General features: G+C 39.2%; 3 protein-coding genes across 11 annotated transcripts in view; all 3 read right to left on the minus strand.

Moving 5' to 3' along the window:
* Positions 1-2,447: 2,447 nt before the first annotated feature.
* Positions 2,448-11,268, minus strand: cunh2orf42 (chromosome unknown C2orf42 homolog). Of its 5 annotated transcripts, XM_016669822.1 has the most exons (11): positions 9,482-11,268; positions 9,036-9,061; positions 8,885-8,949; positions 7,311-8,353; positions 6,137-6,238; positions 5,900-5,980; positions 5,621-5,725; positions 4,312-4,419; positions 4,132-4,232; positions 2,973-3,135; positions 2,448-2,840 (listed from the first exon to the last, which is right to left on the minus strand). In XM_016669822.1, exons 4-11 carry the CDS (start codon positions 8,314-8,316, stop codon positions 2,602-2,604), a joined length of 1,905 nt encoding a protein of 634 aa, XP_016525308.1. In that variant the 5' UTR covers positions 8,317-8,353; positions 8,885-8,949; positions 9,036-9,061; positions 9,482-11,268; the 3' UTR covers positions 2,448-2,601. The 5 variants fall into 5 exon arrangements, with proteins under 5 accessions (XP_016525308.1, XP_016525306.1, XP_016525307.1 ...); XM_016669820.1 differs by lacking the exon at positions 9,036-9,061; XM_016669821.1 differs by lacking the exon at positions 8,885-8,949 and having other exon boundaries at positions 8,991-9,061.
* Positions 11,269-11,725: 457 nt separating this feature from the next.
* Positions 11,726-21,864, minus strand: LOC103135829 (nucleolysin TIA-1-like). Of its 5 annotated transcripts, none has more exons than XM_016669824.1 (12): positions 21,638-21,864; positions 19,641-19,737; positions 19,358-19,456; positions 16,918-16,972; positions 16,503-16,590; positions 15,949-16,024; positions 15,749-15,854; positions 15,504-15,599; positions 15,342-15,426; positions 14,570-14,711; positions 14,325-14,473; positions 11,726-13,489 (listed from the first exon to the last, which is right to left on the minus strand). In XM_016669824.1, the coding sequence occupies exons 1-12, from the start codon at positions 21,661-21,663 to the stop codon at positions 13,351-13,353; spliced, it is 1,158 nt and encodes a 385-aa protein (XP_016525310.1). In that variant the 5' UTR covers positions 21,664-21,864; the 3' UTR covers positions 11,726-13,350. The 5 variants fall into 5 exon arrangements, with proteins under 5 accessions (XP_016525310.1, XP_016525311.1, XP_007548824.1 ...); XM_016669825.1 differs by having other exon boundaries at positions 14,325-14,470; positions 14,585-14,711; positions 15,504-15,602; XM_007548762.2 differs by having other exon boundaries at positions 14,585-14,711; positions 15,504-15,602.
* A 642-nt stretch (positions 21,865-22,506) lies between these two features.
* Positions 22,507-25,355, minus strand: part of dtwd2 (DTW domain containing 2) — a 3,343-nt gene continuing 494 nt past the window's right edge. The window contains exons 2-6 of the mRNA XM_007548764.2: positions 25,048-25,138; positions 24,401-24,495; positions 24,111-24,309; positions 23,299-23,427; positions 22,507-23,188 (exon numbers count right to left, since the gene is read on the minus strand). Of these exons, the coding sequence (XP_007548826.1) occupies positions 23,009-23,188; positions 23,299-23,427; positions 24,111-24,309; positions 24,401-24,495; positions 25,048-25,138 (694 nt within the window). The 3' untranslated portion in view covers positions 22,507-23,008. The remainder of the gene's footprint in view (positions 23,189-23,298; positions 23,428-24,110; positions 24,310-24,400; positions 24,496-25,047; positions 25,139-25,355) is intronic.

Here is a 25,355-nt window from a genome sequence, read left to right on the forward strand (position 1 = left end):
CAGGGCACAACTGAACTGACATATAAGATATACTATATTTTCTAATTTTTGAGTGTCCCCTCCCTTTCTCACGCTGCCCTGGACAACTGCCCAGATCAAAAACTGCCACTGACTGGATTCATAAACCACAAACCTCTGTTTGGCCTTCAACAACAACTTCATCCGTCACTGAATTCTGGTTTGACCCTCCCAGGAAGAGTCAATGCCAGATCTGCGAAGTCACGAAGAACAGCTGAGATATCAAGATCCGGCACCATCAGCTTTGGATCTGGATGGTTGACTCAAGGACTGACAGATGCAGCTCAGATGTCCTTCAGCGGCCACTCGTGGACGGACGGACAGACAGAGATGTCTCTGTCTGGTTAATGACCTCCAGTGCGTGCAGGGTTGAGTGGAGTTTGTTTCGCAGACGGTGGAAATGTTTTCATGTCACAACGTGTTGTCAGCCATCAGGAACGTGTCGAGGAGTCCAGCCTGTTGGCAGGTATTCCACGTGTTGGCAGGTCTGCTTCCCTCTTGTCTTGTACATGACGTGTTGTTGTTGCAGGTGTAAAATATTTCAAACGCGAGACTCCCGACAGGTTTGGAGAATGCTGGAGTGTATACAACTGATGATCGGCGTTTCCCCTACCGGTTTGTTTTTCCGAATATGCAAAGCTTTTTTTTTTTTTTGTTTTCAGTGATGGCGTGCAGTGGGTTCTGACCTCCGAGTCACCTGATGAGAGCAATGAGGATGCTGTACCTAGACGTGAGAATAGATTTGTATCAAGCATCCTGTCGACATTCCAGGCTGAGGGAGAGAAAAAAGGCTTCACCGCTAATGTTTAGACTGCTAAAATAGATAACTATTTGCATTTTTTTAAGACTACATTTTAGTTTTTGTAACTCATTCTGCCCAACTCTGCCTCCTCCTCTCTCTCTCAGGCGTTTGCCAGCACATCTTTCAGTCGGTGAAGGGCTTGTCGGTGCCAGAATGTGCACGCTTTTCCTTCCAGGAGAGGATTGATGCGTCTTCCATCGCTGTGACTGACAGGCTACACAAACAGCTAAGCGATCTGTCTGGGATCTGGGCTCCCCTGCGCAGGCAGAGGCTGCACTAACTCTGATGTCCTGGGGGCCTTGAGCTGGCCCTGTGTGTGTATGTGTTTTTTTTTTTTTTTTTTAACGCCCACACCCCTTGTGTAAAGACTCGGTAGTGAGTGAGCTGCTATTCTGTGCTGTGCATCTAATTTGCTGTTTTGTGGGTCATGGTAATAACTTGTAATCTTAATTAATTCATGAACATTTGGGCACATTTTGGAAGCGTGTGATGTTTTCAGTGATGTATCACACAGTCTGGCTGCTTTACGATGTCCAGAAGGGAGGTAGGGAAGGCGGGGGAATCCAGTTTCAGCCAATTTACAATATATTGAAGCAAACTTATATGAGTAATTTTATTCTGTAGTTACTCATTTCCAAATGTTGATGAAACTTGATATTTTATTTGGTCTACTCTCTCTGCCTCTGCTTTGGTTCAGCTGTTAGCCCTCAGTTGTTGGAGGAGCAGCCATCTGCTGCCATCTGCTGGTAAAAAACTGTCACTTCACCTAAATCACTGCTCAAAACTTCTTAGTCCAAAACAGGAATTATTATCCTAAAGGCCAATGAAAAGAGACCATTACATAATTGTAATTTATGCAAATAAATATGACAAAGTATATATCTATAACAGAAATATATTTCGTATACTCAGAATAAAACGCGTTTAATTTCAAAAGGCAAAAACTATCAGTGTTTTAACACTTATCACCAAGAAATGGCCTTCCTCTGGTCCTTGTTTTACCAGTTTAATTTAGCACTAATTTTTTATGCTTAAACATATTTTACATATTGCAAAAAGTTGTTTTTAATTATACACATATATATTCATTTGAAAATAGTTTTTATGTTTTTTTTTTTTGTCTATTTGAACGTCATTTCTAAAGGATTGTTTTTATACATAATTTGTCAGATATAAAATCTGGATTTTGTCTAATAAAGGACATTTTATTTCACTGTGTATAAATATGAAGCTAATCTGTGATTTTTTACACTTCTTTATTAATCCAATTTATGAATTACTTGATATATTTTATGTTAATGAATACTTATTCAGCACTTCGTCATTTTTGCAGATTTTTTTAAATGAAACATGTTTTTGCAGATACATATAATAAAAATAAAACTGTGCAGATAAACATTTAATATCAAATCAAACTGCATTAATATGTTTTTTAGATTAATAAATGCATTATTGTGTTATAAAGTACAAAATTAAACAATAAACTTTCAAAAATTTAAATCCTTAGTAGCCTATGTAATTGTGCTGTTACTATGCTAACCATGAAACAACGAAATGACTCAGCTTTACTTTTTGTTGTTAGTAAAGGTATGCTGCATTTGTGAAAGAAGGAATTCTGAACTCTGGATAAAGCAGTGGAAACAAGAACCATAACCTGCTTGGCAGTTTATTCTGCATACTTTGCATATATTAATACTAGGAAACAGATTTATGTGGAGGCCACATGTTCTTGTTCTCAATGTGCGATTGCTACAGTAACAGTGGAAGGAACATGGCGGCTGTTATACAACCACCTGAAGAACGTCAACACTCTTCGGGACTTTGGGCTGAGAGACGTCCGACTTTCTGCGAGCTTTTTTCTCTGCCCCGCCCGCTTTCTCCTGGCACTCCGATTGGCCGCTCTGCTGGTGGCCGAATTCAAAGCTGATCCTGAGCTCTCCCATCTGACAGCGAGGCAGAACGTCGGGGATCCACTCGATCACGAAGGGGCTGGACTCCTTCTGGTCCCCAGAACTCGGTCCTGCCGCGGAACAAAACAAGCGAAGTAGGAAAAAGAAAAGAAAAAAAACAACTAGCAGAGCTACAACTTTTTTTCTGTCAGGGGTTTTAAAATAAAATGTAAGATCATTTTAAAAAAGGGAAACTAACGTACCGACTTTGAGGAAAGTGCGGTGCTCCATCGGTCGTATGGTCGGCGGACGCTCCGTTCTGTATCCGTCTAATGACTCTGGCTCAGGCGGCAGCTCAGGGAGGTGAAAGCGAGAGTAGGAGCCGTCCAGATTCTTTACAAAACTCTGAGTGACCTCCAGTGGCAGCTGGTGGACCAAGTATTTGATCACAAAACCAACAGACACGTTGCACGTTATTGTTTACATTCGGAAATTTCATCCATGCACACAACGCTGGAGGGCAAAAATACGATCCCTTTACATGACATCCAGTAGAACAATTCTGTTAGCAAAATGAAACCTGGAGATGCAAGGATTATTAATTTACCCCTGTGCGCCACAACAAAGGGAAAAATAACGCAGAAAAACCACTGAAGAAAAACTCAAAATCACTCCTGTTCTGTTTTCTCGCTCTGTGTCGGCTACGCTACACCCGTTGCCAGAGCAACTGACTGACAACAGCTTACGTTCAAGGATATTAGGACTCAACTCCAAAAGGAGTCAAACACTGCCCACATAAAGAACACAACATTCAGTCGCTTACAATATTACGTTCTCAGGCTTGATTTCTGTTTTGTAATTATTATTAATAGCAAAAATATTGTGATGACCTGATTAGTTAATTTAAACACCTGCTCTGCTGATGAGATGTCAGAGAGTTGGTGTGTGGGTTGCCTTTTTTTTCGTAACTGAACTGAAACGCACCAAATTCTGCAGCACATCTACATTAAGGTTGTCATAGTCAAGCTAGCATAACTGATTTACTTTCTTCTCCCTCCCTATTTTGTTTAAAGAAAAACTTTTAACGAACCTGAAAAAAAGTGGCAAGAGTTGACAATTAGTAGCAAAGCACCGCGTTCCTATGTCTTTCATAGTATATTTAGGATTTAGCGCATTATATTGACAGCATGACAGCTAACACCAGGGATCTTGCACTTTTTATGTCACATTGCAATGTGACTCGAGGCTGGTCAAAATCAGCTCCAACACTTTGCCGTAAGGATGGGTTTTGAGATCTGACCTTGTTATTCAAGCCACAAAAACTCAACCTATAATCACGCTCCAAGCAAAATATTTGCGATAACATAATATATTATCTGTTCCGGAAAGAGGTTATCTCCTTCCTGAGCCTCAGGATTTTACCTCCGGAGTGTCAAAAATGTGTTTGACGTGTAGCAGATTGGTGAAGTGCCAGGTGTACTTGGAGAAGGAGCCCAGAGGAAGTCCGTCGTTCTTCACAAATGCTGACAGAAACAGAAGAAATGTGTTCACACAAGTTGAGCTTTTGAAAAGTATTGTGGACATTTTTGTTCAAACACTGACCTGTTGTGAGGTTGGGCAGTCTTCTCTTCTTAGATCCCAGCGACAGACGCTGCTGGAGGGCGTTGAAGAACTCCTGGGGGATGTGGTAGACCAATGGCTGGGGTTTCCCTGACACCAAGAAACAAAATTAACGTTTAAGTGATAGCTAAAACCAAAAGTTTTGAAAAAGTGTAAGTTTTCCCTTTGTTTACTCCAAATAGATTATATAGATAAATTCTAGGCAGTAAAAATCCAACTTTCAGAATAAAATACTTCTCTGTTGTAAGAAAAATTGCTTAAATTGCCAGTTAACTGCTTGCCTGCACTGCCCTCTAGTGGATAAAAGAGTGAACTACATTGGGCTAAACCAGCAATGTAGATGTAAAGGGGAAAAAAGTCAAGTTATTTTCATACAATTTTAATATTTGTGCCATTAATTATTGTTGATCATGTTTATTTCCTGTTAATTTTTAAAGCCTCAATGATTAGTGAGATTTTATATGACAGATCAGTACTGAGACAACATTGTGACAAAGAAGGAAAATTGCACATTAAGAACAGAGCTGAAGAAATGCAGCTGATCTGATGATCTGAAATAAAATTTGTTGCAGGCAATTGGCTTCAGAAGTCAGCTGACTAGTAAATCCAGCTGTTGTGTTACTTGTTAGAGAACATTAGGGAACAAGCAGCACTGTGAAGGTTATACATGTATCCCAACATGCATAACATAGACCACAATGTTCAGACTATTAACTGTAAAAAGTAAAAAGCATCAAGAATTTTTATTATACTTCACAATCATACACTTCTTTCAGTTGGTTAGTCACACAAACTTAACCAAATTCAAGGGATATGAATACCCAGTCATCCAACTAGAGGTGGGGGCTTAAAGTATTATCACCATATTTTTTGGTACTAATGTGACAACAATAAAATAAAAGACAATACAAATTTTTTATTACTTATTTTTAGATAACTGTATGGTTTTGACTTTATGACATAGCCCAACAAAAATAAATTCTGCTCTTGAAAAATTTGTAGTGTGCTTCTTTAGGACAACAGTCACAGAAAGAAGTTTGATTTGTATCACTACAGTAACTGGATTTAATCATATTTTCAATTTTACTGATATTTATTGAGAATCCCAATGAAAAACAGTGGAGAAAATAGTAAAACTAACAATACGGACCATTTGGGTTTTCTTAAACAGGAATGTATCTTGATAATGATAACTCAAAATTCTTATCACAATAAATGAGAAGCAATACGATAACTAGCTCCAACGTCCAATGCCTTGCTAAATATGAAAGGACGTTAATGCTAAGGTTACCGTCAAACTGGTAATGCATCGTCTGATGGATCCTCTCGGTCACGCTGGCTAGCCACTGCTGGAACCCCATCGTCACTGAGAGCTCGTCCACAACCTGAGCACTGCCTGAGGAGAACCCACACAGTTCACTGAAAACGTTTCATCAGCTTCTGGTAGAACATCACATGTGCAACACAGTCTCTCCGGATTAGTGGAGAAAATTAAAGAGATGAACGGCAAAGAGTAAGACGAAGACAGGCAGCAAAAAAAACATAGGCCCAGAGGTGAGACAGGCAGCACCTGCAGCCTTCAGCCCACCAGTGGTTTTCCTCTGACCAGCTTTCCTCAGAGCGGAGGCCGGGGCGCCTTCTTTCCCCGCCGCTGGGAGGAGCGTCGCAGTGATGGAGGTAAAGAAAACAGGTTGGGAAGAGGAGGAATACAGAAAGAGAAGGCAGCACAGTGGGAAGGTTCAGACTGATGTTAATAAGGGAGAGCAAAGCAATTTGTGCGAGATCAGGAAGTGTTCTGAACGGCTACCGGAGGTCGACTCATCCAAACGCTGCTTCTTCACTTTGTGGTGGGAGTTGTTGGGTTCGGCCTGCTGCAGGGGTTTTTCACCGGCAGCGTTCTGCTGCACAACTGAGGAGAAAACACAAAACACGTTGAAAATCAGCTGTCATTTTATCTCTGGCTCTTTTGAAATCTTTAAATTACAACAGCAACTATGCCTTTCGCAATAATCAATTAATCAAATAAGTTAAACTGAGGTCAATATTTTCCATTCTGATGAATAAAATGTTTTGAAGGGAAATTTTGCTTAAAGATATCATATTCCATTTAATTTATGGTTTGGTAGCTTCCACTTTATTGATTGTTTTTTTTCTGTTTTGTTATTTAAAACATCTTCCAGTTCCAGTGTTAAATATTCCTTACAAAATCAAAGTTTATCAATCTTTGAGAGCAAACTTGCATTATTATGCCATTATCAATATATTACTTGAAAATGGTCTCAAAGACACAATATCATCGTGTATCGCAATACTTTCTGGGACAAAACGTGTATTTTAAGTTGTGTGTTATTTTTATTTCCTTTTTGTTTATTGCTTTTGATTGCCATGTTTTATTCTGGATATTTAAAATGTCTTCCAGTGCCAATGTGGGATATTCTGTACAAAAGTAAACTTTTTTAGTTTTTGAGAGGGCAAGTTTGCATTATTATGCCATTATCCACGTTTTACTTGAAAATCATTTCAAATGGACAATGTTATTGTTTATCGCAATAATTTCTGGGGGAATTTATCATCAGCAAAAGTTGTTATAGTGAGAGTATTAACTGCAATTAATCAGGTCTGACTTAAAACATGTGACACTTAGATTATTGATATGATGCTCATCAGATCTACACCAAACACAGATTTTTATATTTATACATCTTTGATCATTTTATTCTGTTAGTCAAAGTATAAAATGAGGTTTTTGAGTCATTTGTATATCATGACTAAAAAAGGTCCAGTTTTGAACCCCACAAGTCTGTAGAAAACTCTAAGAAGGTTCCAATGCCACAAATCCAGCAGGCCCTGTTTATTTGTTCTGAGCATCTAACTGTGGGCTCTGCATCTCAGCAAGTTTGAGATGTGGTAATTCAAAGATGAAATGTAAAATTTTACATAAAAGGATCCTATTTATTCCGTAGAATTTTAGATAACCTCACCTGAGGAATAGTTGACGAAAGCCGCAAACTCTGCCGCCAGCTTCTCGTTGCTCGAGAAGGCGCACACGCAGGCGTAGAAGTGAAGGCAGGGCTGGGAAGAGGCCGGGAGAGAGCCAGCTCCATCCGCGCCATGTTTCATCCTTCCTGCGCTGAGCTGGCAGCTACAGTGAAACACGCTCCTGTTGTTCTTCTGCGTTTCTATCTGGGCCACCGTCAGGTGCAGCAGGCCCAGAGGGTGCTGCGAGTCCGTGTGGCACTTCACCACCAGGGTGTCTTTAGAAACCCGCTGCACCAGAGGCCCGGGGGACTCGGTGGCCAGCCGCCACAGCTCCTCCCTGGCTTGGATGGAAGCCTGTAAGGCCTCCAGGACGGAGCTCTTAAAGGTGAGCGGCGTGGCGCGGCTCCGGCAGTCTATGGCCTGCTTAATGTGAACGCAGAGGCTGTCGGAGGACGGCTCCGTCGACGCCGAGTCTGGCTCGCGCTTGCTTGACCTCTCGCCCTGCCTGCACGAGGGCAGGAAGCAGCGGCCCAGGTTGATGCGCGTGAGCAGGGTGGCTCCATCCCCGGTCGCTATGGCTGTGTCTGTGGGAACCAGCTCCACGAAGCCCCACTGCATGGCTCCTCTACTTCTGTGGCACACCGAAAACACCTGCGCACCTCCGCCTCCTGCTTCCTGCTCCTTCCCGAAACTCTCCTCCTCGCTGTCGGTTATAACCCTCACCACCTCCACTGCGCCTTTCTTGCCGCTTTTGCAGCCCGCCGAGGCATCTCTGAGGGTCACGCCGCAGGCTTTGTTCTTGCAGCTGAGCCCACGGGTGCCGTTGTAGACCCCGCACTGAGGGCATTTGCGGATGCCCCGCAGGGTAGCCCTACCCAGGTTGGAGAGAAAGGCGGGAGTTGTGGTCGTGGACCTCCTGCTTTCTCGCTGCTTTGCAGCTAAGCTGGACTGGGTGACGGGAGTTTGAGGGGAGGCCGATGAGGAGGACACGATGACTTCACTGTCCATTTCAGGGTTTTAAAATAAAGACTTCAGCTAAACAAGCCTTGAAAAAGAGAGACAGAAAAAACTTTCAGGTTGAGAAATTAATTAAATAGGACTATAATGCTATATTAGCAGGATCCACTTTAAAGCTACAAGCCAAACTACAAGTGATCAGATAAAACTTTTCCACTTCCGATACATACTGATATTGCAGATTTTAGTAATGGCCAATACCGATATTGAGCCAATATGATATCAGGACGTATCATGCGCACATTTATTTTGTAGAGTGGAACGTCACAAAAGGCTTGATCTAGTGATAATACCCAGGGAACAATACTCAACAATTGCTACGACAACAACTGCCCAATTTATTGTTAACCAATGGGTCAGTGTGTGGAAGATAAGCGCTGCTGAATAGAAATGCTGGAGCAGAGAGAATCCCTCCATCAGCATCCTCAGATCAGAGATTTTAGATGTAGCTTGATGTAATCCAATACTCATTTTTTGGTTGGAATTGGACCAATTTCCGATATCAATATCAGATAAGGACCTCCCCTAAACCAAACATTTCTTTTAAAATCAAACCCACCTTAGCTAGTTTGTCAGTTCAACAACAAAATGTCCATCCAATGTCATCCATTTTGAAAGCTCTATCTGAAGAAAAGCAACCAAGAAGAACGTCTTGTCAAACTTACCTTTTATAGTAATTTGGTGTCAAGGTGGAGCATAAAAAGTTTAACCTCTTGCATCTCAAGAGCTTTAGAATCTATATAAAAATGAAGCAAAAATCTCTCCTCTGCCATAGTATTCACCAATTCAAGTTAATTCCAGAATCTCTTGTGATGTCATCAAGCGTCACAGAGAAAAGTTTTAATCTTAACTGTGCTTATTAAAAACTTAGTACCATCAACAAATCATTAAATGGTGACACATAATTCATTGTCCAGTTGCGTTTTTTCTGGGGGACAGAGTTAGTGGGGGGCAAAAACCCATACACCACTGCATACTATCTTTAATACCAAACTTGTAATAAAAGAACACTGCCTCATTGATCTTACATCAGTTCAAATGTTTCTAAGTGCTTCAAATGTAACAAGCATGTGCAGAATTGCTACACAGAATCTTTTGTACCATACAATCTAGCCTATTTCTCTATGAATATTTGAAAAGCAAATGCTCGAACTACCTCTAATCAGCCTCTGGTCAAATTCTGCTTCACTCTGGCCTCCTAAATCGTCTCGACCGTCGCCATTCCTCCTTACATCCAGATACCCGCATTGCGCCTGTAACGGACCTCCCCATTGGCTGGTGGATATCACGTGGAGAACAGACAGGGGGACGTGCGCTTCTGAAGCGAGGAATCACGGTATATGTAGTTGATTTAAACCGCGAGCCGGATAAACGAGCTCCTGGGGGTTGTGTTACGCGCTTTTCTTTTGAGTAATATCCTGTTTTGTTATGTTTTTAAGTCACGTCCATAGACGGTTTCCAACTTTCTTCACGAGTCGTCGCATATAAATGCGACAAAATGCTGAAACCTACCTGCAGTATGAAAATGGTAGCCGAAACTATTCAACTTTTAGCCAACCTGATCACATTATCACCGTTTTATATTTGTAATATCGCCAATGACCAATATTGTATTCTAAAATTAGCTGGTCCAATATTTAGTAAGACATTATCTGTATTAAAAATTCAAGTTATTCTGCCCATGCAAGCACTCCTGACAATTAAAATACGGTATTAACCTGGTTGTAGAATGTTTTTGGACAGAAGATTCAAAAGCTTATTCTACAGTCACTTATTAAACAAAATTAAGCCAAATTGGGGAGGGGAAAAAAATCAGCTTGGTGTCGTCAAGCTAATGCTATTGATTAAGTGATCACCTGCTACCTGTCCTTAAAAGTATGTTTTTCACTTTGCTAACAAAAAGAATATTTTTTCTTTTTTTAGCAAGGACCTTAAATAATCAGTGGTTACCATTCATCTACAGTCAAATTTCTAAGCTCTTAATGCCACAAATCTTAAAGGATGAAACGTCTGCTGGAAAACATTTGAGACATCCCAGCAAACTCATCATAAGGCCAGACAGTGAAGCAGTCAGAAAAATTAAAAAACCCAAGAGCTCCATCTCAGACACCCTAGGCCTCACTTGGAAAGCTAAATGTTAATATTAGTGACCATATTAACTTGCAGACGTATGACCACTCTGGTATAGTTGCCAGGAGAAAACCTGCCCTCTGAAAAAAATAGACTTTAGTTTGCAAAATCACATCTGATGGAACCAAGAGAACAGAGACTTTTTGAACATTGTGCTTTGTGCATATGAGGCTAGAGAAGTTTGGTGAAACATATTGTCACAAACATCTCAAATCGGCTGTCAAGCATGGAGGTGGGGTTGTGATGGTCTGGGCCTGTTTAGCAGTCACTGTGGTCCATTTATTCTGCTGTATAATGAAATATTTTAGAATCTGTTGACAGCTCAAAGTTGGCCGGAACTGGATACAGCAGAACAAAAAAAAAAAAAAAAAAAAAGGGGGAGAAAGTCTGTGACTTTAAGACTCAGTCAGAATAAATTAGCTAAAACTATTTCTGATCTAGGTTTTTAAACAGACTGAATTGTAGGTTGTGGGGAAAAAAACACCCTTTGATTCAGAATAATCAGCTTAAAGCACCTTTTGACTAAAATTGCAGAGACCATTGCCTATCTCAGAACAGTTTCTTCTTCTTCACTCCAAAACACCTTTAAACAACGAAACAAAAATCTTGCTTTTCATAAAATGAGGAGAGGCGAGTTCACCAAATCAGCTCGAGGCACCAAGTAGATCTGCAACAGTTGTCACTATATGATGAAGTTTCCATTTAAGTCTGGAAAACTTTTCAGTGGCCACTTAACACTGCTATGAGCCTTTAAAAAAAAAACAGAAAAAAAACCCAGCACATCTGAAGATTCAACCCTCAATTGTACAGTTAAAAAACTTTTTTCAAACATTGTTTCCAGGGTAACTAGCTGCAAATTGCAAACAAGCGCTCGATTTGATCAAGTCATTTCCAAAGATGAGAAGTAAACGGTGTAAATGTGAGCTGTTATAAACATCAGCTTTTGTTTTTGTTTTTTTTAATGGGACAAAGCAAAAACACAAACCATATCACTGATGTATGAACAGAACCCATCTTCTCAAAAACGTAGGCTGAAAACATTCATAGGCACCGCCTACTCTCTTATTTTTATTTATTTTTTTGGTTAAATTAAAAGTAACTGAACTTGATAAGGCAACAAAATGGATTTTCCAAATCTACGGACATGACTGTAGACAAGCTGCAAAAGTCTTGAGCGCTAGAAGTAGGTTTCGGAATCTATAAAAACAATCACTACAATGGTGTAAAACAATAATTTAAATTATAAAGTTTTTTTTTTCTTTTTTGTTCGTTTTTTTCCTTTAAGTTTAATCTAAAGACTTCTGCATTACATAGCAATGCCGCTTGTCCTCCAGTCTGCTGGACGAGTGAAATGTTGCTCTGCTTCTACCAGCACTGGACAGAGATGCTACTTTCAAACAGGCGCCGGGATCGGTTTCCCCCAACCAGGAGCAAGCACGCATTCTCGTTGAACATGTCTTTATACAGCTTTAGTACAATTAAACAGACTGTTTGGCTATTTACATAACAGGCTTCCAAATAAAAACCGCAGAAAAAGTGGAATGCAAAAAAAAAAAAAAAGAAAGAAAGAAATAAAATTTAGAGTACTTCAAATTTTGTGGAAGGATAACTAAGTTTTGTGCAATCTTTGTCTGCCTGTACGTAAGATAAGAGTGGCAGTAATCCCTGCAATTGTTTAGAGATATATACGAATTTAAAAAAAAAATAAAAATCAAGTCGACAGCCACTTAATGACGTCCAAACGTAAAAAGGATCTTGCGCGTACATGATTTCCTCAGTTTCCTCAGTCCTGAAATTAAACACAAAAGGCGAAAGCTCTTTATACAATGTCAGCATTTAACGTTGCCCGGGAAAAAAAAAAAAAAAAAAAATCTTTCTCAAGCAGTTTTGTAGCAAACCACCCCCGTCACAATAAAAAAGAAACAAACAGACAAACAAAAATAAACAATACAATGGCATAGTCCCTTCTGGGTTTTTGGGGGGTAGATGACAGCGACAGTCTTGGTGAGTAAAAGCGTCAGTTCATGCACACACACACACGCACACACACATACACACACTTCTTTATCCACAAATGAGTTCCTCCGTCTGTTCCGTCCGTTTAGGTCCGGTCCGGGATATGGCATGAAGAAGCTCTGGCGTTTGTTTGCAGCTTTTTGTTGTGACCAGTTTCCTTCCCAACCTGCTGACTTCCATTGTTCATTAGAATAAGCTAGAGCACACCCTGAGAACTCACTCGGGACTGCTGCGTCACTACGGCAACGAGCGGACAGGGCGACGACGTCGAGGTCGGCGGCGCTTTAACGGAGAGAAAAAAGGAACAGCTCTTTGTCGGTATGTGGAGCGGCTGTGTTTGCAATACTGTAGGTTACCGAGCGCCGCGCCGCGCCTCGCCGCCTTCCCCTCTATGGATGATTGTTAAATAGTGATATAAAATTCTGCCCTTGATCTTTGGCTTTCAGGGGCTGAGGACATAGAAAGGTTTCCTTTAATTCATGTAACACTTGCTTTCTTTGAACTAAACTCTCTCTGCTAGAAATATAATAAACAGATAAATGTTAAATTTGCATTTGGCCATGAACACACCAAACAATAAAAACCAGAGGGGCGGAGGGGGGTCCAGGAATGCAATGTGCATTAGCGGTGGCTTTATCAGTGTTTAACGTGTGTACAGTCATGTTTCAACCTGCTAATTTGGGCAGTGGGTGAGGCTTTGGGCTGGTTTAAAAAAAAAAAAAAAAAAGAAAGAAAATGGCAGACCAGCTTCACTAGAAGTAATTTTTGTGGTGTGACAGTCAGAGCACGTCTGATGCGCTCCTTCCTTCCCCCAGCAGAGTGTAATCCTGGTGTCCTTGGGCGCTAAGAGAGGGTGGGAGGGGGGAGGGGGGTCTGTGATCAGTGGGTGGGGTATCCAGTGGTGCTCATGCCTGCCTGGTTGGTTAGCATTGTCCCGTTGACTCCCTGCCCAGGCTCCACCATGCCCCCATTGCTCACGGCGCCCACGCCCGTCCATCCAGCTCCTGCATGTAAATGACTAAAACAGGAAACAAAAGTTATAAAACGGGGGTTGAACGTTTTACTAGAAATAAAACAAAAATCACAGAAATGTGGGTTTCCTTCCCCAGAGCAAAGCAGTGTTGCAGCACAACAGACTGAAAATACTCTGGCATTTCAGATGCATATAAACTAGAGATCAAACACGCATTAAGTGTTAATTATGGACAAGAATCCAAATCTGATGCTTTTATTTTGAAGGAAAAGGCTGTCCTTTTCTTTGACAGAAAAGCACACCAAAAGTAACAGCAAAAACTCTAAAATCCAGAGCTTTTATTGGTAACTTTTACAGAGCAACTAATAAGTTAAAAGCCTTAATAGTTGCCCCCTCTCTCTCTGCAAGCTGTGAGGCTAAGAGCCAAGTTATCTGGAATCTTTCCTTGGTAAAATTAGCAGCGCCCGAACTTGGAGTACGCTCAGACATTCTTCATTGCAGTACTGGAGTATCACAAGGTACTGCGTATTCAAAGGCCACAGCAGAACAAGATGTAGGTGACTTCTTTTTTTTTTTTTAAACATCTTTTATATAACCTCTGTCACTTTAAAGAGTATAAACTATTAGACTTTCGCAGTGAGTTTCATGATAAACCCACAGAAATTAAGTAACTAGGTAAGTAAGTAAACCTTATTTAGATAGCACCTTTTTGCAGATGGAAAACCACAAAGTGTTTTGCCAAATGCAAGACATAAAACCACACAAGATCAATATATGTGGCATAAAACATGAACAAATGTGTTTTCAGCTGCTTCTTTAAGGCAGTCAGCGTAGCTTCTTCTGAGCAGGTCATTTTGATCGTTAAAATGTTTCCACTCACTTGTAGCCCTGCTGATCCCAGGTCTGTCCGTAGACGCTGTAGCTTGGCACCTGCCATCCGTTGGGCACATACTGACCGATCTGTTGCGTGTTGCTGTACCACTGGCCCCACTGGTTGTAGGGTTGGGCTGCAAAGCTCAGCGTGTTCTGCTGAAGTACAGATAGATTGTTTGAGGAGAAAAATAACATCAAAACCAACAGAAGCTGTGTTTTGTTTTTTTAAAGGAAAATAAAGATTGGTCCTACCTGTGCCATCTGTACCTGCTGTATGGGGCCTTGTGCAATGTCTGTCGTTTCTTTCCCCCAGTAGCACTTTACTATGTTGCCTTCTATGGAGGTGCCGTTTACAGAAACTATGGCATGAGCTGCAGCCTCATGGGAGTTAAACCTGTGCAGAGAAAAGAACTGAGACATTATGTACGACCTGATTTCAAGTTATCCTACTGTATAAGGTTCATCTGACAAGGAGATCATCCTCTGCCTAAGACAGGTGCATCTAAAATTAGGGATGCACCGATCCACTTTTTTCACTTCCGATACCGATATCTGAGGTTTTGTATCACCCAATACCGATCCGATACAGAAAAACAGACATAAATGTACTGAATTAAAACTTTATGCAAAAGTACAGCACACTTAAATATACCATTAGCTTCACAAGCTTGGTAAAAACAGCTTTCGTTTGTTTAGTTGGTGAAATTAGGATTATAACTGCCACAGTAAAATTAAAGAAACTGACAAAAACAATAAGTTGACTAGCTCGGTCAAACATGTAAAAATAAAGTGGATCAAACCTTCTTTCAAATGGTTCAGAAAGAGCAATTAGGAATTCTAAATATAATGTAAAATAAATACAGAATGAAGTCGCTCAGAGCACAAAGCATATTGTCCCTGACACCTGATCTGATTTTTTTTTTTAAATATCGGTCCCAATACAGATATCGGGACTGATATCTGTATCGGGACCTATACCGATACAGGAGAAGATTGGTTCTTCTCCATTTAAAAATCAGTTTACCTCACAAAGGAGTAGCCTTTTTCTGGGAAAACACGGATCTCCATTATTTGGCCAAAAGGTGAGAAGGTCTGTCTCATTATTTGCTCTGTGAAATAAAACAAAATAAAGTTTTTAAATTGTGCTTCCAAGACTTCACCGTGGTGTCATCAAACAAGTGCTCACCTGTGAGACCTTGTGTGACTCCTCCACAGTAGACTGTGCAGTTACTGAGGCTGGACTGGTTTAACACCTCATCGAAGGAGAGCTGTTTGGTACTGGCTGCTAAAAAATGTATGAGAAAAACATGACAAATACGAATGATATGACAACACATGAAGAAAGTTCAGAACAGAACGCAGCAAACTAGAAAATAAAAACCAACGAAAATGCAACAACATCTTATTTACATGGAATCGCCACAAACTTACTTTCATTTGTCGTTTTAGGAGCAGGCTTCCTCGTGGCCCAGTTGGTCCTTATCTGCCGTCCTCCTAGCCACTGGCCCCCCATTTGCTGGATGGCGTTCTCTGCATCCTAACCACGCAAACAGAGTTAAAAAAAGAAGCGTTGATTGCACATTGCAGCTGGAGCTCAGAACCAGCAGACAGATCAGTGAAGACACACTCACCCATTTGTTGAAGAAGGAGACAAAACCATAGCCTTTAGATTTACCTGTGGCCATGTCTTTCACAACGCGACAGTCCCTGCATGTAAACACATTCACACACAGTTTGACAAAAACAATTTAATAATAATAATAATTATTATAATGTGTGTTTTACATTAGAAGGTATTAGGAAGTGCTGATAGATTGAAAACGGAGCAGATGAGCACATTCATCAAATTAGGATGCAGCTGAAATTCAAATCCAAAAGTAAGTGTTGACTGAAACTTAAGACAGTAAACACAATTTATAATTTTGCTTTTATTTTAATTGGGGTCACGAACTGGACTCAAGATATTTTCCCCATCGATCCGATTCTCAGATCGGTACCGATATTCAGTTGAACATTTCTGAAAGAAAAACAACTTTCTTTCAAAGCTTGTGGTTCTTCTTTTGCTTTTGATAGTTTCTCTGTTCCTTTTGATTTGTTCAAAATTACTGAGCACTTTGCGAGCATGTGCAGCACAAATATTTTGAGGGGAAGAGCGTGGGACGTGCAGCGATGAGGAGACACTTACGATATTTTTCCAAAAGGAGCAAAAGCTGCTTTTATGTCGTCTGTGGTGATTTCTGGACTGAGGTCTCCAACAAAAACATGGAAGTGACCTGAAGACATAAGAAAAGCACAGATTTTTAAAAAATAAAACTGAACATTGTCAAAATACTTATTGGAATACGTTTTAGAATATAAAAATATTTAAGCCAACATCTCGCATATGAACTACACAAATCTCTTGATAGAAAAACTCTACTTTAAACAGTATAGTGTTTTGTAAAAGGAACCACAACCATTGAACTTTATAGAGTTTTGTCACCTTTAGCATAAAAACTGAAATTCTAGGTGTGTGTGTGTGTGTAAATCTATGTTTTGTTCAGATACACAGATGTGCAAGTGAATGATTAATTGTGAGTGTCGTCACATGAGTTACTTACTGCTCGTGTCTTTCTTCTGGCTCGTTGGGGTCGTGGCCCAGTTGACCTTCACCTCCTGCAAGAGACACAAAATGCAAAGAGCAGGGGAAGACAAAAATGTGAGATGAGAGGCGCGCTCCAAAAAGAAGAGGGTTGCTGTTCTCTGATTAGAGGGTGGGGGGAGTCACACAACCAGCTTTACTTTTGGTTTTATTTTGTGATTGAGAACTGTTGATTAGGATGGCCTCGGAAAAGCCACAGAAATGCTTATAAAACCACCAACACAAACCAATTATCCATGGTTGTCTAATTTTACATATAACCTGCATCAATTAAGACATTGCTATACATAAAAGGGATATTAAAGACTTGTTCAGGCTAGTAATTTGGAGTAAAACTGTAGGAAGTAAGGTCCAAATAACAAGGGACTTACAAACAAGTGATTTTTACGAACTTGTTATACTCCTCAAATGGTCCTTCAATACCTGTTGAGGATAAAATATTTTCAACTCAAAGTATTTTCCTTAAGAATTGCTCTTATGTGGATTCTAAGTGGAAATAAGGTTGCAAAGAACACACAGCATTAAAGATGTAGAGATGTGAGGGGGGCACAGAAGAGCATCGATTAAAATCAGGTCAAAGAAAGTTACATGTCGCATAAGAACACACAGGGGCCACATTTAATTCAATTAATTCAGAAACACAGACAGAATGGAGGATGGAGACAAACAGGACTGTATTCATATTGCATTCATTAACATGTTCTGTTGTACGGAAGCCTAACACGTGTTAACATGACCTTGATAGTACAAAAGCAGAGAAATCAGCTGGTTACCGGGCAATTTTCAGTTTGATTAACCCCAATCAGTGATTGGACGATTAAAACCCCAATCAGTGGATACAGCAAGCTAAGCGTTACCAAGTTACTGCAAACACTCTTTGTGCCAACGCGATGACTGAGTGAATAAAAATAATAATAAAAAAAAACCTAGAAATGTGAGAAGCAATCTTAAAGAAAATTGTGGTTTCTGTTACATAGGGTCTGCAGTTGTGAATGAGAAAGCAATGAGACTTTAACAATTAAAAAAGGTAACAATGTTAAGAGTAATGATTCACGTTTGCTGTAACGTGTAAAAATGGATTCAGAGATGTTTTGGAAATTTAAAGAGTTCAGAGAAAGATCTAAAATGCTTAAGATTGTTAAAAATTTGTAAAATTTAATCTCTGTAGTTGTGTGAAGGACATTCTGACCACTTTACCTCACTTTGCCACTTTCTTCTTCTACTATTCTCCAATTTGGATTATTTGATTTTATTTCAACTGTAAACTTTACATCTTCTCAATTATTTTCTCTCCACACAGACGTTAAATCTGGTGTGGCATTCTGTTGTGGCTGTGGTACGCTGCCAACAATAGATGTTCACACCGAGCCAGTTGTTGGAGGGTTCCTCCTGCTAAATGGGAGTCTTTCCTCTCCACAGTCGCTACATGCTTGCTTTGTAGGAGGGATTACTGTAGAGCCAACGACAAAGATCGTCTGGCGTCACTACACGTTTGTCCAGGACGAGTGAATGCTGGATTTAACTAGAGACTGAATTTTTTTTAACTAATTTGAATAATAAGCTGGATCAACTTCTAAACTCCTAAACAGAAGATAAGTGGGTGTCGACATGAGCAGAATGGACATTAGTTTTATTACAGAGTTAAAGAGGTGAAGTGGTTTGTAAAAGGTGAGAGGATGAAGTTGAGGAACGAAAAAGTAATTCATTCTTAATTTGACTGTGAGGTTAAAAGTAACATTTCTGGTGATATTTAAAGATGCAAACAGCAGGAATTCATTTGGAAGAAGATTAAGCACAGAAAGCAAAATACACCAATCAATATATCAATGTTAGGATGGAAAAATGATCAAAATCAGAAAGAAAAATACTTTCGCATCAGCATGCGATGCAAACATAGGCTTTTCTATTTCTGACTTTTTTTTCTTGACTTCTTTGCTTGCACACAGTCTGAATACTGTCCTGCAATAAATTGGCTTTAATGAGTTCTACATGATACACATTAAGAAATTAGAGTCTGCACTTAATCTGCAACATAAAATTACAAATATCAGAAGACTAGCTGATGGAAGCTAAACAAGAAAATCATTGATGTGCATTTTTTATAAAAAAAAACAAACAAACAATGAAAACAGGAAAGTTCTCAACACAGAACTCAAAACGTGACTAAAAATCTCTGATGCTCTCAAGATTTTTGAAACATTCGAAGAAAGAATGATTAAAGTAGCACTCCCGACTCAGACATTTTGTACACAGGGGAATAACATTTAAAAATAAAACAAATCAATAACATGAAGCGGAGCAGGAAAACAGGAAGTGAGACGTATTTTAACGGGATGTTTGTTTAGAACCTTTAACCGGCCTCGCCCTCGGCGGCTCGCTAAGGAGATATGATAGCTTACCTTACCCAGTATTTTCCGACCATTCATGGCTGCGATTGTAGCAGTGGCGTGTCTATGCTCATAGAACTCCACAAAGCAGTATGGATCGTGACCTGCTGTCTGGAGTGGACAAGAGACACAGATTCAACAAAACGTGCTCTGAATTAGACGATATAAATGGGAGGCCGCAGTATTAGCGTGCCGCTGGAAAAGAAAATAGCGTAGCTTCAAAACAGACGTCAGATCGGGTCAGTCGAAGTAAATAACGCCACCAGTGAGACGAAATGAAACAAGGTGAACTCACATCTACTATCATTTTGCAGCTTTTACAAGGCCCAATCTGGCTGAACAATTCCAAGATGAGGGCCTCCGTCACGTCCCGGGACAGATTCCCCACATACCTGCACACGCAAACACAAACAGCACCGAGACAACATGAGGGACTGTTCACGATGATGGTAAACAGAGCTATTGTGGGTGAGGCAGCAGGAAGCGTATACGCGCGTTTCGTCTGGAGCTGAATTCAAATGGAAGGTGGTTGAAGGTTTGGAAAGACATAAGACACAAAAAGCTGTTTAAAAGCCATTTAGCATGTTTTCACTTTTTTTCCTTCTTATTTCAAATTTTAAGGCTACATTTCTCCTTCGGGATGTTTTATTAAACTGGCGTTGGCGGTGAGCTGCTTTTAGCGATTACCAGGAAGGCTGAACATGTTACAGCCAAGCTCTGGTTTGATTGTGTTGACATTTTAATCTCTGTCTGACTTGGAACGCTCTGGATTTGGAAGATTTCCGGGTAAAGGTTGAGGTGAAGATTTACAAGAGTAGGGTAAAATGTTAAAAATGGTGTTTCAGTCAGTTTATAAATTACACTACAGTGTCATAAATCCCCATCTGCTAACAAGTCTCAAGTATCTGTGTTCACTAAGAAACATAGGACAGAAAGTCTTGACCCAATTATTCCCATTGCATTATGTAGGAACCTGCTGGCAGCAAGATCCTAACACCCAATAGGTCACTGAGCCTGAAAATCCTTTATAAATAATAAACCAATTCTTTTTTAAGATATGTTGTTAAATACATGTATACATATAAAATGCAGAAAAATTGTAAAATACAAAAATGCTTTTAGTGATGTAGTCTATAAGACTTAGTTGATGCTAAAAGTAAAGAAATGTGGTTTTAAAAAATAAATTCCAATTAAAACTAAAATTCTTAGCTTCCAAGAGGAAAAAAATAATCTTTGGGAATTTTGGAGAAAAGAAAAAAACAGCAGTATGAAGAACTGAAATCAACCAAAATATTAAATTTGAACTTTGCCACATCATTTTAGTTTTACTCGCTTTGTTCCAATAAATATACAATTAAACAAATGCATTTAACATTCATGGTTAAACTGATTTACATTAAAAACCCAAAACAAAGCTTTCCTTTGAATAAAGTAATTATTAGAAATGATTTTACTTTACAGAAAATACTCATAATATTTAATATAGTTTCTGCATGTGCTGCTGATTTTTGATCATTAACCTTGAACTAATTTTTGTTTATCAACCAACTCCACAACCCCAATGAACACTGGTACAGTTTTCAAATTAATAAACAGTTTTTTTTACATAGTTTCTAAAATCAATCTCACTGTGCATTTCTGCTGCAAGCTGCTTACAAACTCATACTGACACATAACCATGCTTATTTTTCGAATAACAAAATTTTTGTTTTTGCACAATTCATCACCAAACACTTCAGAAAAAGACAAAATGCATTTAAGATTGTATGTCTAGGTGGTTTATTGTGTTGAACAGTGTCTACTAAAATAGCACAGGCATTAGGGATGATGTTATAAAACTGCTGGCCTGCACAATGACCAACATCACCAATGTACCGTTGTTCGGGAGTGAATGACACAAAATTGTACAGCTTAACGCACATTTACTTACAAAAGAATTTAACTAATGGTTTCCATAGCAATACTTTTTTTTTTTTTTCAAAAACCCAAAAGGAATAAGCGCTTCTATTGTACTCGAAGGAAGTAGCTTGATCCAAGTGGTATTTTTTAGGATTTTTCTGGAAGTAGCTAGCTTAGTTATGTGGCTAGCATTAAACGTCTCGACTACAGCAATTGTAAACCTCTGATAAAAATATCCTATTGCCATTGAGATAATAGCTAGACAATGGCAGCTTATAAAGCTAATTCTCGTTCAAAAACCGGTATTATGAGACGTTTCCATTTACATGTACTGCTCAATGTTGTGTGACGAATACAAGCGGTTAGCTAAGAGCAACGCAGTCATACACTTACAGGGTTTTCGGCTGCTCGTCGTCCATTCTGTCTCACTTAGTGGCCGAAAACAAGTCGCGACCTTGTGAGCAAATCCACGACGGTCACAGTCAGCTGTCGGTGACACAGTCAGGATACTTTAATACGAGATGTAGAGGGATTTGACACCGTTGTTAGCTTCGGAGTGAACAATGGGCTGCCGACAAAGATGGCGGAGCGACCGGGGGCCGATTCCAAACACGCATGCGCGACAGTTCAGCCAAAGGCGACTCGGACGCAAATTACAAAATAACACCAACTGGAACAAGAGCTTCTCTCATATATATATATATATATATATATAATTTTTTTATTGCTACATTTTATTTCCTGTTAGATTTCAGTTTGGAAAAAAAGCAAAACATCAATATTATCTTCCTTCTACATATGTAAAATACAACACAAAGCAACTTTTTTCCATATCAACTGCAATGTTATTAATATACACATGTATAATGATATGTTACATTTTATTTTCTCTTAGATATAACCTTTATAACCAATTTATTTATAGCACTAGTCCTTTATCACATAAAATGAAAAATAACACATATAATCCTAAATGTTAAAATAGAAAGTTAAATATTTTTCATTGGATTATGGGTAATTTCCTGCTACACATCTTTTACTGACAAATATATTTCTATAATTATCCCATTTATCCTAATATTCAACATTAAAATGTTGCTCTAATCAGAATAAAGGTGATTTTTATTGTCTCTTTTGCATCTAGGTATTTCTCCATCAGATATATTTACTGTTGATGAAAAAAATAATCTGGTAATTAAAATAATTCTTAAAAAAACAGTTTGGAATTCAGCAAGTCTTATAAAATGAAAAACTGAAACAGCTTTAGAGGTCAAAGAGGTTTTATTTACAAGTGACCTATTTACATTTTCAGGCAGTAAATTGACCACCGAAAAGAAAAACGAATGTTTGTACAGCTTTGGTATTTAAATAAATTCCTTTTAAGACTTCACTTTGCAAAAACAATAAATGAATAAGCCCTTGTAGAGGAGAGACTACCATAATACACAACAGCATTACATGGTTTGTATTAAATAATATTATAATCTGGAACAATTTCTAGAAAAAGAAAGAAAAAAACAACTAAAAACCTGATTTACTGGAAAACACGATTCTTTAAGTAGAACTTAAGTCATTTATTTAAAATGAATAATGACATAAATTAAATCACCAACATGAAATAAGTAGCTTAAAAAAGCTTCTTTTTTTTTTAATCCAGTTATTTGCACACCTGTACCCAGGTGATGCAGTCCTACATTATTTAAACAAAATGTGTGCAAAAATATTTCACAGATGGCTCTCTGCGCTCGGTCGCCAGCCTAGTCCTCATCTTGGACAGACGTTGTGGTCCGTCATTAGCTTCTCCATCCTTTTGATCTTGCGCTTGTTTTTCGGCATGGGTTTGTCATACATGCCGTTTCGAAGTAGATGCTCTTTGCTGTGGTGGACCTGAGCGCCGTGTTGCAGCTGGAAGGAGCACAGGGCTTTCAGAGGCCTCAGTAATATCTGAGAATGAAAAAAAAAAATTTCAATTAAACATAAAGACTTAACAAATTTTTTTTTTTTTCGTTTTTAGAAAGAAAAGGAAATATTAGCTCAGTTATCAACTGACTCACCTCTTGGATCTCATCGTTCTTCTCTAGGACCGACAAGGCCACGGCGGCGCATTCCAGCGTGGACAGACAGATGTTGGAGGGCTGAGTCCGGATCACGTACTGGCTTGACAGATTCCTGTTAAGCTGGACCTGATAAATCAAAGCAGAAGGAATCGATACAGTCACCAATAGCCCTGTTGTAGTGCGAATTAAAAACACACTCCTTAATGAAATTCAGTTACCTCTGTAAAGTAGTTTCACACTGCATATTGATGCCAGAAAAATCAGATTTATAATTCATGATATGACCACTGACAGGACGGCCTATCGTAAAAGCAATGAACTGTATATAATATATAGATATATTTAAATCACTAACAATGATTTGAGTAAAAAAACAAAATCAAGCTTTTTTTCACAAAATGAACAAACTGACAAATGCTAATCATCTAGCATAATGATGCTGGAAATTGTTTCAAATGTTAACTCTATAATCACATTTTGATTGTTTTGAAATTATTGTTGGTCTCTCTCGCACACACACAAACACACTGTATTTTTTTTAAGCTAGTTTTCATTTATATAGACACCTCTATCTTAGAACTAATTGATAGCTCTGTAAACTTTGGCTATTTTTGGGAATTATTACATCTTAGAGTAGGATATTTGATAAAACCGCTCTATTTATCCAGAGAGCACCCGTCTACCCATGTCTTACTTTGTTTGTTTGTCTTTTCTTTCTTTCTTTGGATGGGCTGCACTGAAATGTCAACTTAATTGTTTCTGCAAAAGCCACTGTACTTTTACAACTATATCAACAAAGTTGCACACACCTGTTTGGGCAGGTGGAACATGCTGTTTTTCAGGAACATGTTTTTAGCCTGGCTCCACGTGCCGTCTATAATGATCACATTGTGCTTCACGGCGGAGATCTCCAGGCGTTGCGCCAACTCCTCCAGGTTCTGGGATTTAGGTCCGGGGTACAGGATGAGCGTTTTGTCATTCCGACACACGGCGGCTAGCTCTGGATGTCTGAGTGCGGAACGATTAAGAAAACAAATGAGCAGTTTTAACGATTTATCTGGGAGGGAACGTTTGGGCTAATAAAATGCAGCCAACTTACTTTTCCTCATTAAACCGCCTTCCTACTATAACGTTGCATTTTCCCTGTGGCAAACAAGCAGCAAGAAGAGGGACAGTCCGAAGTACTCGGCTTTCCTGCGAGCAGAACACAAAAATGGATGACATCAGCGAGTCTGATATTACAATCTGGTACGTCCAATTTAAGAAAAATAAAAAAAAACATAAAACATCTCAATAAACGAAGGATGTACCAGGTCTTCAACTACAATACGAACTGGGGTTGTAGAGATACACTTTTGTAGCTTCTTCATATTTTCTTACACTTCAATCATAATTTTAACTTTACCAGTTCTACTTTGCAAAACAGCTCAAGCTAAAAGGAGAGCAGGTGTGAACAGCGTGTCTCCAAATCTTGCTGCAGATTCTTACTTGGAAAAAAATTTGACTAGGCCATTCTCAGAATACATCCCCACAGAATGATGCTCCCATTACCAAGTAATGAGCAGCATTTTTTCCCCACTATACACAGTTTATAATTCATCATTTTGCACTAATTTCTGTTAGTCTATCACTTAAAAAAATATTAATAACATATATTTCAGAGAATTAGCCAATAAGAGATATTACCATTTAAAGCTTCTGACAGAACCAAAGATAAACAGACTGGAGTTAGATTTACTGACTCACCTCTGCAGGATGCTGCACTACGTACAGACATGTGGACACCTCCAGTGGTTGTTGCGGGAGAAAGGGACAGAGACACACCTTCTGAGGGCGACTACAACATGGGAGGAAAGTTGAAGACGTGAAGCTCTGATTGCCCAGTTATTTCCCCCGTCTAACGCCCCCATCTCTCTGTTTTCAGCTGGTCGTCAGCTTTTTCTGAAACGATATAAATCTGTTCCCTCATTAAAGCATGCCAGAAACACAAAGTAGAACAAGAGGAAGGATATATATATATATATATATATATATATATATATATATATATATAT

This window comes from Poecilia formosa, unplaced genomic scaffold (assembly GCF_000485575.1).
Source record: "Poecilia formosa unplaced genomic scaffold, Poecilia_formosa-5.1.2 Scaffold28, whole genome shotgun sequence".
NCBI classification, from domain to species: domain Eukaryota; kingdom Metazoa; phylum Chordata; class Actinopteri; order Cyprinodontiformes; family Poeciliidae; genus Poecilia; species Poecilia formosa.

What these genes read in the sequence shown, in the direction of transcription:
- LOC103135829 (XM_007548760.2), bottom strand. Translation starts at nt 21,663, where the DNA reads ATGGACGACGAGCAGCCGAAAACCCT. An exon ending in GCTCCTTTTGGAAAAATATC is followed by an intron (nt 16,025 to 16,502) that starts GTAAGTGTCTCC and finishes GTTTACATGCAG; the next exon opens with GGACTGTCGCGTTGTGAAAG. An exon ending in AGTCACACAAGGTCTCACAG is followed by an intron (nt 15,427 to 15,503) that starts GTGAGCACTTGT and finishes TTTATTTCACAG; the next exon opens with AGCAAATAATGAGACAGACC.
- cunh2orf42 (XM_007548759.2), bottom strand. Translation starts at nt 8,316, where the DNA reads ATGGACAGTGAAGTCATCGTGTCCTCCTCATCGGCCTCCCCTCAAACT. An exon ending in TGGTGGGCTGAAGGCTGCAG is followed by an intron (nt 5,726 to 5,899) that starts GTGCTGCCTGTC and finishes GGTTCTCCTCAG; the next exon opens with GCAGTGCTCAGGTTGTGGAC. An exon ending in GATGCATTACCAGTTTGACG is followed by an intron (nt 4,420 to 5,620) that starts GTAACCTTAGCA and finishes TCTTGGTGTCAG; the next exon opens with GGAAACCCCAGCCATTGGTC.